This window comes from Mya arenaria, chromosome 7 (assembly GCF_026914265.1).
Source record: "Mya arenaria isolate MELC-2E11 chromosome 7, ASM2691426v1".
Lineage (NCBI taxonomy): Eukaryota > Metazoa > Mollusca > Bivalvia > Myida > Myidae > Mya > Mya arenaria.
In genome coordinates this window covers 39,604,543-39,617,596 of record NC_069128.1, presented here as the reverse complement: position 1 = coordinate 39,617,596, position 13,054 = coordinate 39,604,543, and the positions used below count along the sequence as shown (strand labels likewise).

The 13,054-nt window shown below is 32.5% G+C and overlaps 1 protein-coding gene across 5 annotated transcripts in view; it reads left to right on the top strand.

Annotated features, from left to right (window-relative positions):
* LOC128240743 (uncharacterized) overlaps positions 1 to 13,054 on the top strand; it is a 122,971-nt gene that overhangs the window by 33,469 nt on the left and 76,448 nt on the right. For 4 of the 5 annotated variants that reach the window (XM_052957562.1, XM_052957561.1, XM_052957560.1 and 1 more), the window contains 4 exons: positions 1,855 to 2,033; positions 2,265 to 2,418; positions 4,408 to 4,616; positions 6,124 to 7,219. The exons of the other annotated variant lie outside the window; for it this stretch is intronic. In XM_052957562.1, the coding sequence (XP_052813522.1) occupies positions 1,855 to 2,033; positions 2,265 to 2,418; positions 4,408 to 4,616; positions 6,124 to 6,318 (737 nt within the window). In that variant the 3' untranslated portion in view covers positions 6,319 to 7,219. Of the gene's footprint in view, positions 1 to 1,854; positions 2,034 to 2,264; positions 2,419 to 4,407; positions 4,617 to 6,123; positions 7,220 to 13,054 lie in introns of those variants that run through there. 5 annotated transcript variants of the gene reach the window in all.

The window sequence follows — 13,054 nt, the reverse complement described above, 5'->3', positions numbered from 1 at the left end:
GTTTACTTACACCACAAGTATACCGATTTGTACATTTCAATATAAGCAAATGAGGACAATTCGATAAGATACAGAATATACATGAATTAACATCACCTTAAATTTCGACAAAAGCTTACAAAAATCACAAGTATACAGCGGTATCCGGGTGTAAATATTAGTAAATTGTTATTAATACAGTTAAAACTGTCTTGATTTGTTTCTGTTCGGTTACGTAGAGAATTACCTGAACAATGAAGTGGTGTTCCTTTTTCATTTTATTCTGCAAGGTTCACAATAAATCAAAGTAAGGAAACAATATATTGATCGTCGGTGTTTTTATCGTCAGGTGTCAATTCCAAACCTAGCAAGTTTGTAATGAAAACACACAGACGACATAACAACTAATGAAATCAACCCGTTTAAACAGTAGTTTGACTATCTTTAGTAATGAAAATTTAATATCATTTTTGATCTCTTCGAACCAGGTCAGACAATTTATAGGTCGGGGGGGGGGGGGGTGTTTAGTGTTTTAAAACTACTAGGGCTTGTCCCTGTTGTTTCATTTGTGTTTTAAATATATTTTCAACTTCCCGTCTTAGTTTAAATAATTTTACAAAAATATAAGAGGTAAATAAATTAAATACCCAACATAAATAAGCTGAACACACAACCAATGTCAGCAATATATCCTGGTTCTCACCCCTACTCTGGAAAAGACTCGTCCACGAGTGAATCAGGTTGGTCGCTGACAGTGAGAGTGATTGAATACCAATAAAACAAACACTGACATTGGGAGAGAAAAATATCAATAATCAATTAATATTTGTTATGTTTACACGCATTTTTTTAACATATGGCATTCGTTAAATACGGTTTAGGTAATGTGCTTATTCGACGTTTTTTAATTAGATTCGTGCATTAGCTGTTTGATAAAATTGGCTTTTCAAGTAAAAAGAGCTTTACAATACTTGCGTTTGTAATGTTCTAGTACGCTAAACGGGCATGGCGCAGTAAGTCGGCTATTGGTTATATCAACATCAAGAACGATGATTGTTTCGCGCAAGTTTGGTGTATTGTCAAAAAGCATAGAATATAATTACAACAATCAGTTAATATATAAGATGACTGAAATAATGTAAATGTAATTTACTTAGTTTGAGTTTACGAATTAGAAGTAAATTAATTTCCTTAGTTAAATGAAATGAACGCTAGGTGGCGTTGTAAGTTAGCACGAGGAAAACGAGGTATCGGTCAGTGAATTGGTCATTCAGTTTCGGACAGTCAAACGGACAAGACTTAACTTTCTTTAAAATATTTACGGTTTTTGTTGGGCCTTGTATTGCATGGATATAAATGTTTCACGATTGTGGATATGTATAACAAATACAACATATTTTTTCATAGTTTGTGGAAACGTTTCAATTTGTAGAATATCTAAGTGTATTCGATATTGATAACTTGAAATATATGTATGTTTCTGATTGTATTTACATGTGTGTGCATTATGTTGTTCAGTTGACTGTCCAGATGCTTATTCAAATACAGTATTTGTATTTCTCAAATTTTGTTCGTTTTTTGTTAGAAAAAACTAGTATCCACCACAAATATAGTGGTCAGTCAAAAGTCTTAAGGTGTGTGTGTCAAGGTCATGAGGTCAATGAAAAAAGTGAATGGAGTTGTACGTCAGGAATAGGAACTTCTTGACTTTTGAGAGACTGAACACATTTATATTGCCATCGAATTGTTGAAAAGTTTGAATAATTATGTACATTCTGGCCAGTTTGCACATTAAACTGATTTGAATGGATAGGAGTTATTATTTAATAAATACACATTTCGGCTTAACCTTACATTTACATTACATTCTTACAGTGGCGAGCTTAGGGTCATTGGGGAAAGGTAAGGAAAGGAGCAGAGGGGCAGAATTTCTTTTAGAGACATTCAATCCATGGATGTTGGCCGGCGGAACAGTTGAACAAGCTCTTAAAGTTGTAAGAGCAGGAGTGGCACTTTCAGATGACGTCTTTCTACATGTTAAACAGGAACGACAGGTTTGCTAGAATACAATTTCATGCTGATGCTAGTTACATGATTTCAGATTTCTGTTTAAATATGTGCGATTGAATTGACTAAAGAGTATCAATAAGATCGAACAAATATTGGTTGAAGCCATGGATGAACCCGACACCAAAATGTCGATTCGATACAATGTTTTTCGTTAGACATAGCAACTTGAGTGAAATATTAAGCTGTATATTTTATAATTTAACATCTTTTTGAAGTATGCACTGAAGAAGGATGCGCACGAAACTATTAAAAACGCGACGAAGGAGCAGTCGCAGGAGTTGCAAAAGAGGAAACGAGAGGTGCAAGAACAACGAGAACTAAAACTGCAACAAATCCATACTATTAAAATGCTGAACATGAAGATTGAAGGTAAATATTTTACTTGTATAATCATAAACAATTTTAGATTTTAAATTGATGAACAAATGAAAAGAAATAAACATGTTGCGCCAAAGCGACATATAGTCTGATGCGACACCTGGAAGTTTATGAGGACAAGCTGAAAACTGACTGATTTAAAAACAATCGAATCATAATCAACGTAATACTCTGTTTTGCTCTTGACTTATGGCGTATGTTGTAGTCTGACAAACAACTTTAGATTAGACGCATGGTCATACATTTAAGAGAGCTTTGACTGATTCCATCAAAACAGACAGAAGCATGGGTTTTGCGTTTCTGTCTGGGGACGAGCCATTACGAATGGCTTGGGGATTTAAAGCGGGTTATGTGCTCTCGATCAGTATTTATAACGATGTAAAAACTATAACATTGCTTAATACCCTTTCTGTTGTGCATACAAATCAGCAACAAGAGGCAAAGACTTGACATTGGAAATTTGGCACAATTTGTGGATGCAACATTGGAGGAAGCTTCTCGTTTAAGGAGAACCTAAAATATGAATAAAACTTTATTAGATGTTTGGCTATGTAGTCTTAATTTACAATAGTACATTTCGTTACATAGCTTTTTATATAACAGTGACAAGAAAAGTTCGCTTGACCATGACATGTTGTTGATTGAATAATCCGTTACAATTAGGAACAAAACATATCGATAGTGTCCAGAAAAACATTCAATCTAATGCAAACAAGATATTAGCAAATACTTAATAATATTCACCATTTGCATACAGACATACATATAAGTCCCTACCGTTCTATAGTAATAAATTATATTTAATTTAACTTTTTTACATTATTTTACTTTATTAAGCTATTCGATTCCGTTTAATAAAGAAGTCTACTGATTTTAAATTGCAAATCAGATATGTTTTCGATGCATAATATCCAAGTGGAGTAATGGGGAAGAAGTAAATGTGAGACAAATTAATCTTCCATGCAATAAGTAAGAAGATGAGTACCACTGACTATTTGAATGTATTTTGTATACAAACATAGGACATAGGATATAATTATAAACATACTATACGGAGAGACCAAGCATTCTAAAAGAAGTTTCTATGCTTAATTCTGAAAATTCTCTAAATTAAGCTGTATATATTTTAATGCATTTAAATAGAAAAAACATATGTTTATTCATATATATGTATATATGTAATCGTGTTCTAAAGTACCGAAAATAACACTAAGACTGACATAGCTTTAACCTTGTAGGCCTTTGTTATGTTTCGTTGTTTCGCCATTTAGTGGGTTGGGAATGGGACAAATGGTGGGTTAGTCATGTATGTTATTCTTAGTATATAGTGCATTAGTACTATTTGTTTTAGATAGAAAAATATATCACATTTAGTGCATATATATGTTATTATATTATGTTGATATAATATTTAGGGCACAATGCATAAACTATCATTTCTAAATTATGTATTGTGTTTGGAGTTGGATTGCGGTAAGTGTATACATATTAAATTCGTTTTATACTTATGATCATGGAAAAAATCGAAATAGTGTGCGTATGTTATTCAGTGAAAGAATATAATGTATAATTATTTGATCATTTATGAATGATTATCAAACTATAGATGTAAAAAGTTGTTATAGATGCAAATAAATAGTTGTTAATAACATGAATTAAATATACTTGTTTATAGCTTAATTCATTTATTATTTATGATATAATATAATATCACATGTTCGCTGTCTGTAGATGTACGACATGTTAATTTATAAACTTGATCACAGGGCGTGCTGGCCTTATTAAAAATGTATTGTGTATTAAATTTCCTTAAATAAAATGTATTCTCTTTTTCTTGCGTAAATTGATTAGGATCAGGTTGGAGAAATACAGAAAACAAACAAATTATGAAAATCAATATGCAATATATTGTATGTCTTTTGTTCGAGTGAAGCAATTCAGAAGTAAGGGTCAATGTATGTACTTTAACTGTCATTTCAGCTGGCATTGGTGACATGGAAAATTTAAAGGAGGCAATTCTACACTTGGGAAAGGCCCAACGTATTCTGAGTAAAATCAGCGGATTCTGGGAAGGCTTGTCAAATGTAGTGAAGGTCCTCCAGGCAAATGACGATGCAAACGACTTGCATCTCTTGACTATGAAGTACGATCAAAGAGATATTCGAAAAGCTATTGAAGAATCGAAAACGGTGTGTATGTCAATGTTTTTGCAATGGCTTATTCTACTTGCGTATATAATACTCAGAGTTGATATTTATTTCAAAAGAAATCGTTTATTTTTTGAGATATGTGAGGGTGTCTACGATACTAAGTTGTGTACGAGCATTTCTGTTCGGCCACACCAAATATATTATCTATTCTACGGATTTTCATAAACAATATAACTGGGGAGAGCGAGCGAAAAACAGACATGTTTAAGGTATATCACGGCGGCCAAAGGCGATTTTTATGAGATTTCCATCAAAAGATCCACATGTTAAAGACGAGCGAGTGTATGCATATTTTTTACCACCATATCCTTATACAATCGCAAGAATGTGTAATTTTGTTCTTGTTTGAGTGTGTGTATTGTTTCTTTTATTTGTCAAGCATTATACTCTAATATGAAAGTTTTGTTTGTATAGCATAAAATTACACAACCTTTACCATATCATGTATATAAAGTTTATTATAAAATACAAATGTAGCCAAGAATCATATTCAATCAAATGTTTGCATGCAACATTTATACTGTATTATTACTTATGAAATGACATCATAAAGCACATATTTTAGCTGATAAAAGCTTGACATGATTAAATAACTTAGATGTCGAGTTCAAATTGGCCTGTAAAATACACTATGTTGATAGATTCTTGCCATTTAATGCTGCAAAAAGGGCAATACACAACATTCATGAATAAATGTTTGTTAGGTCTCATATTAGTTATTTTACCTTTTTAATTTAAGAACTATGAGTAATTTTGACCAAGTTCCTAAACAACTCAAGTATGAGGAATACGAAAATACGTGGAGTTTCTTAAAAGAAAAAAAAAACAAAGCTTGAATTGTTCTCATAATGCCTCACCGGGTTACGCATTGTAATAAGAAAATCGAAAATGAAAGTTAAATCAACAAACCGCAGCAACAATTTAGTATGTTAATTTTCATAGAGCAACAAACTGCTTAGAGTTTGAAAGTGGTCTACTGGTAAAAGTGTCCGCCTCTCACACAAAATGGGATTGATCCCCACCAGGGGTACCTTCTTACTAAAATTCGAAATGAACAACGATTCAGTTTATTTACCTAGGAAACGAGCTCGATCATGATTAATGTATGCTTCAGCTTTCGTCACAATCGCACTAATATAAATAGTTTTAAATAATGGAAGGTGCACTCGGTATAACACGGGATTGTATATAACTGTTTTGTTATGTTAACACATTAATACTACAAACCTACTTTCTCACGGTGTAACCGTATGTATAAGTATGATGTAAAAATAATAATCAATGCTGAATAATAATTTCTGTAAATAAGACATTAATACAGGAATTTTACAATTTTTATAATACTCCTTTTTTCGTCGTTATTCGTGTCAAAGAGCGCTTAATTGGTTTGCTAATGCCCTGATATGTTGCATCAACGTATGTGAATCAGGTCGTGTCAGATATCATTGTCAAAACTAAAACATAAACATTCCTAACTGATTTTCAGTACTGGGAGATGTTCGGCATAATGTGTCATGGTTATGTGAGCCAGTCGCAGAGCAACATCGGTCCAATGTATGCTTTTCTGGAGAAGCCGCTTGACAGCTTGTCACCAACTGAAAGAATGGAGCGGACGAGAAGACTCCTTGATTCGATCGAGGAAGGCATCAATGAAACATATCCTGCCACAATAGCACAGTAAAGCAGCATAGTTCATCAGAATACACCATGAAATGGTCAACTGTTTAATCAGCTCTTGAAATAAAAGTAGTCAAAGGGGTGGGGACATGTTCTGTAAGTCATAATTGTATTTAGATCATGTTACATTAAGCATTTGGTATAAATACTGAGTTATTATTGACAGGAAGATATAAATTGCCAAGAAACGTATTAATCCAGTTGAAAACGACAGCTTCTTAGTTAAATGAGATAATTTATAGCTAGAATTACTTTGGTTTTAATATCGTTAGTGTATTCACTAGTTCGCAAAGATTCGCATTGACTGAATCGCATGGATAATGATAGAGAAACTGTTTGAATGTTTTGATTGGTCTGCAGAATTTATTGACAATTTCTGGGGTAAGTTTGAAATCTCCTTAATATCGGTATCCCTGCCGTGAACTCCCAATTGACCCTCACACAAATCATTTGAATAGCTTGATTGTAATATTAAGTCGGAATACCGATCGCAATTGTTTTATTTTGGCTAAGAAAAAGTTATTTTGTATAGGTGTTGGGTTTGTTAAATACTTAGGCATTATGCAGTGAGGAGTGATTTTAATTGAATTGGTTTGATGACATATTTTGAATAAAATCCTTGATTTATCCGTGATTGTTTTGCTGACATATCGATATCTAATAATATGTTTTTACATTATGTGGACAAATATTTATCCAAGTTTTTTTTTTTGCTGTTCTATTGATAAATATAGATGCATATCCAAGATATATTTTATGTGCTTCATAAGCTTTATAAACATTTAGTTTTATGATTGGTGATGTAATTGTGCGTTTTTATTTTTAAAAATTTCCCGGCTGTTTCTTTATAACATTGATTTTCAATGTAAACGTATGCTTGTAGTGCTAATAAAAGTATGATTGTATATGTGTTGTTAATGGTTATTCACTTTAGCATAGAAAATGTATAACACCAAATAAATAAAATAGCAAATTGATATATCCGACAAATTGTGACATAAAATTGGATGTTTTCTACACAGGAGCCAATTGTGTAAAGGATTAATTTCGTTTATAAGTTAAGAGACAATCGAAAGCAAAAGCATATGGCTGGCGCCAAAAATAATTAGTATTATTTTTGCTCGATGAGATGAGATTCATGACATCAGGACTTTAATTCGCTATTGCATAAGCTACAGATTCAAAATACTTAAAGTTAATTTGATCTTTCCGGTCGTATTTTCCGGTCCGGTTGGTAAGAATTTAACAACCACACATGGGTAGGAGTGAAATATGGAATATCCCAAACCGAGCACAGGATATTTAACGAGTTTTCGACGGCCCAAGGTACACTGCATAGAAAGAAAACAGTTCTTGCCAATATATTGACCATAGAATAAGGTCAACTTGTTCAAGATTCCTAACATTCGAATGAATGCATGTTGAAGATAGCGAATTATAAGACATAATTGACATCATTATACCTATATAATTAGTTATTTAGATCTTGCATGGAGTTTCAAAAATTCAGTTAAACAGCACAAATCGCAGTTTGGCATTCAAATATTTCGACCAATCAACTGTACATTGCACAATTTTGAGGTAACATTTTCAGCCCAAATATCCTGGAAATATGTCAGAAAGTTTGTGTTGATGATTTCTAGCTCAAGCTCGAATATGGAAAAACCTTGTTAACACTCTAAAGGTACAATTTTCAGCTCAAATATCCTGTTAATCTGTCAGATAGGTTGTTTCGATAATTTCAAGCTCAAGTTCGAATATAGATCATCTTGGGTCAAAAACTAGGTCACAGATTCCAAATATGGAAAAACCTTGTTAACACCTTAGAGGTAACATGTTAATCCAACATATCCTGGAAATTGTTATAAATGTTGTATCTATGATTTCAAGCTCAAATTCGAATATGGGCCATCTGGGGTTAAAAACTATGTCACAGAGACCAAATATGGAAAAACCTTGTTAAAATGCTAGAGGTAACATTTTCAGCCCAACTATCTTGGAAATTGTTAAAAATGTTGTTTTTATGACTTGAAGCTCAAGTTCGAATATGGATCATCTAGGGTTAAAAACTAGGTCACAGAGCCCAAATATGGAAAAGTCTTGTTTACACTCTAGAGGTAACATTTTCATCCCACATATCCTGGAAATTGTTAGAAATGTTGTTTATATGATTTCAAGCTCAAGTTCGAATATGGGTCATCTGGGGTTAAAAACTATGTCACGGAGACCAAATATGGAAAAACCTTGTTAAAACTCTAGTGGTAACATTTTCAGCCCAAATATCATTGACATTGTTGGAAATGTTGTTTCGTTGATTTCAATCTCAAGTTCGAATATGGGTTTCCTGGGGTAAAAAACTAGGTAACAGAGCCAAAATATGGAAAAACCTTGTTACCATTATATAATTAATATGTTCAGTCCAAATAACCTGGAAATTTGTCAGAAAGGGTCCAGTGTGTTGTCCGATCAATAACTAAAGGACCGTTTATCCAATAAGGTGAGCGATATAGGGCCATCTTAGCCCTCTTGTTTAAATGTTGATGTATATCATCATCATTTATTTAAATATATTTTATTAACTAGTGGACTAATTTTGAATAACATTTGTTGTTTGTACTGTATAATGATTTAGTCGTATTTAATAGTTGAATCGAAAATATATTTTCTAATATCAGTTTTACTTTAAACTTGTACGTTATTTTTAAAATATTTTTGGACTTGAATATATCTTAATCACTTCAAAAGGATTCGATCATGTTCCATTATGGCGTGCTGATGAATACAATTATAAAAAAATTCAGATTGCATTTGATCAATTAGCATTCATATATTGTGAGACTCTATTTGACACGGGTAATGAATCATTTGGGTTATTAGACGTTTACATTATTCAATATTTAAAGAGTAATAATTTTTAAAGGAATGTGTCATGCTTCTTACTTAATATTGATCTTGTTACGATTAAAGTAAAGTGATATAAAACTTCAACGCCCTTGTTTTGTCAAGATATCAATAGCTTTCTGCGTAGTAGATGAATAATGTTTTCTTAAAATATGAATAAGCAGATAATTATGCATGTTATTCCCCTACTGATTTGTTTGCTTGCTTGTCGTATTCTGACCGAGTTAATTTGAAGCGATCGACTTAAATGATAATAAATATACCTTTTTCAGTAATTTTAAAATAAGATACTATCATTTAATAGAAATAATAGGACATAAATGGGTTAGTAGACCCCTTTCAGCGGCTTATGCTTATTCATTTACTTTAACGATAGGTCATCAATAAAAAGTTACAGTGCATATTATTTTGTACTAACAGTACTAACTTTTGCCAAAAAAAGAGAAATGCATGTACCTGTTATGCTTGCAAAATAATTATACTTCAATTGGTTAAAGAATGTAATAGAGTATAATACATTTTAAGAAGGAGATACTTTGTAAAGACATTAAGAAAGATGAATATATTGGTTTGTGCATTGCTATTCTTTTTAAAAGGAAGTTGAGATCAAGTTGTATAATGCTATTCAAGAAACTGAGACTTAAAGGTTAAATTTAGTGTGTCGTGATGTTTGAAAAGAAATGAAATAAGCTTGCCCTTTTATTACCCACGTACAAGTGTATGCCGGAAGCAATTTATAACGTTTATAGTAATCGCAGTAATTTGAGAATCTCTTTTAATGCATCTCATATACAATTTCTAAGCATTTTTTTTTCAAGAGGTTAACTGCCTGTTCCGTCGACATTTGTTATATTAAATAGAGCAAATATGTTTCATTCGAAAAAAGAAGTAAATATATTTGTCGCTAAACACAAGATTGCCGTGTGCTTTCATCTCCCCGAAACAATTCAAGCAATGAAATACAACTGAAGACTCTTCGATTGAAGTTGCTACATGTAAACGAAACTTAGTTTGAGCAAATTCATGTGTCACCACATGATAAGCTGGATGGTTGTTTGTTTGGATAGTAGACTGGCTTGTTGGTTTGACGAGCATAAGTAATCAATCGTTTTATGCAAACACTGCATTGGTAGTTTAGTTTATTATAAGGTGTATGCTTTAACATGTTCCTGTCTCAATATATAATTTGTTGACAAATTGTCTTAACTCATTTTGTTCTGTATTGCATTTATTAATTTAAAAGTACTTTCTATATAATGTATTTTTCAAAATAATTCATGATTTACTTATGATTGATTTACGATTAATTATTCAATATAACCTTATCATTTTACTAAGATTTTCAATTTTGATTTATTCCGTTATCATCTTGATTCAAATGTTGTATTTGCGTGACAAAGTTTCATTTCCGCTAAATTGGGTGCCAACCAACTGATTTACCCACAACGCAATGAATGCAAATATATTTTAATATGCTTTTAAGTGGTTTTGACATTGATTCTTGTGCCTGATTACATTTTAGGCTAATTGGTATGTCCCTGTATTTTCGTCATTGCTTTATGATTGGTTTTTGGATCGTATTCATGTAATTTTATTGAATGCGAATGTTTATTGAAAGTATTCAAAACCCAGGATCGAATAATATCTAATCTTCCCTTTCAGTGCAAGGCCGCTCTTTTTTAATTTTACAAAACAAACGTGAGAAAAAAACCTGTTAATAATAATACTTTAGGTAGCAGTAAAACCGCTTTTCAGAAAATATAAACTTATTATGTTCATTACATTTTTCATTTCTTGTATCCTTATTTATAATGTCAACATTGAACTTAAAATTTAAAACATTTTCCTAAATATTTGTTCCGTCAAAAGTTGTTATTCGGTAAAGAATTGTATGTATGAACATACTAGCACAATGTGATGTTTATTGATCCTACTTTTGATTTATTGCCTGCTGGGTGAAAAAAGTTACGCATGTGAGATGCTCTAGTTTTTATTAAATTGCAATTGCATTATATTGTGAAACCACATTAGACCCTTTTTGGTATATAATGGATCTTTAACGAGTCGTCATATAATACACAATTTTATTCAACGAGTTCAGGAAAGAATAATGTTAGTAAGCGTGCCAAGGGACATATGTCCAGGACGAATTGAATAAATGTGTGTATCATATGATGACGAGTTTCATATTCGTTTAATCACATGCTTTTTTCCAGTAAAAGGTATTAACAACCTAATTTATTTCCCCTGCTCCAGTGATGAGCCGAATACCACAAAGCAATGCCATTTCCCGCGCTACATGCTTTGCAGAAATGTGATGCACTGAATAATTTGAAAATACATATACATCCTATTGTTTCAGTTATGTTTGTAAGTAGAATGCATGCTTTGGTTGGATTCAATAAAAATACAATAAAAACTCTTTACTTTTAACGAAATTGGATTTCTTTTAAATTGTGACGTCATATCCGGCATGGTGATTTCATAATTTGTGATATGTTCAATGACATAACTGTTTTCAAATAAATCTTCATCATAAATACAAAGTAACAAATTAATGTCTATATTAAACATGTGTAATTCAGATAGAAACGTGATAGCTAGTTTAAACCGGAAACGGGGTATAGCATGTTATAGAATGCCTATATTAGAGAGGTTGTGATACGCTACTTGTATGGGGACGTGTATGTGTGGTAAACTTTGTGCGGGGTATTACATATCTGTAAAATGTGTAGTCGATGTAATTTTCTTCATTTGTCCCTCCGCCTATCCGTCACCTCCATGGGAAAATCGCTCAAATATATGAAAATGTGTTCCTTTTAAAATTTTCCACTTGCTACGCACACTCTGATGTTCCTGAATAAATGTGAAACTTGACCGAATGTTTTCTGCAGTCTACTTTGCATTCTTCATGGTGTCCTGTGGGTTATTCGATGTTTCCCTTCGGGGACATTGGCCATCGCGTTCCAGATACTGTTGTCCTCGGGTAAAAACAAGGCTATTTTAAATGGAGTTATATTTCATATATATGAGATCGTTGGCAACTCCTCCCTCTATTTCTTCAGCACGACCACCCTGCTGGATACTAGGGCCGTCCTCGTGTTTATTGAATCTACGCGGTGCCCTAGCCTCAACACTCGCTCCACTGGGTTTTTTCGTTCGATCATTGAGAGCCACCAGCACTTTCTTTCTCTATAAAACCCCTTTAACATATCGAAAGAAACGTAGCCTGTTGCGGCCCGAAATGTTGTCGTAGACCTATGTCCTTATGTTTCTCAAACGTTTAAAAAGATATAGCCTCGTATGATATTTGGGTTATCAGAAACGAGCTTACCAACACGGACCTCAATGTAATGAGTGAATTCCATGACAGTGAAGCTAGCAGAGATAGAAGTTTCATGAACGGAATGGAACTTCCCTATTAGAGAAATGCCATGAAATGGATTACTCATACAACACTAGAACTGACTGCGGACTGAAGTCAGACTTGTTTTGTATTTGAATGACTTGAAAATATGTTTTAAATGTGCAAGATGCAATATAAAATCTATATGAAAAACTACAATATAAAGAAAAAAATACCATTTTTACAATTATAAAAAACTATCATTCCGAATGTTAGATATGAAGTCAGTCTATGTAAATGCTAAAAAACATTTTTCCATTGCTAAATGCCTCGCTACTAAAAATTGAAAAAAACAAGAACTATATTCAATAAAATCGGCACGTTTCGAAGAATCCGAAAAGATTAAACCATACGAATCAACCTAAATGGGGTTAAGAAAAAAAGTCATGCGGAAGGTCACCCTCGTTACGTGTATTTTTAATCATTAATTTAA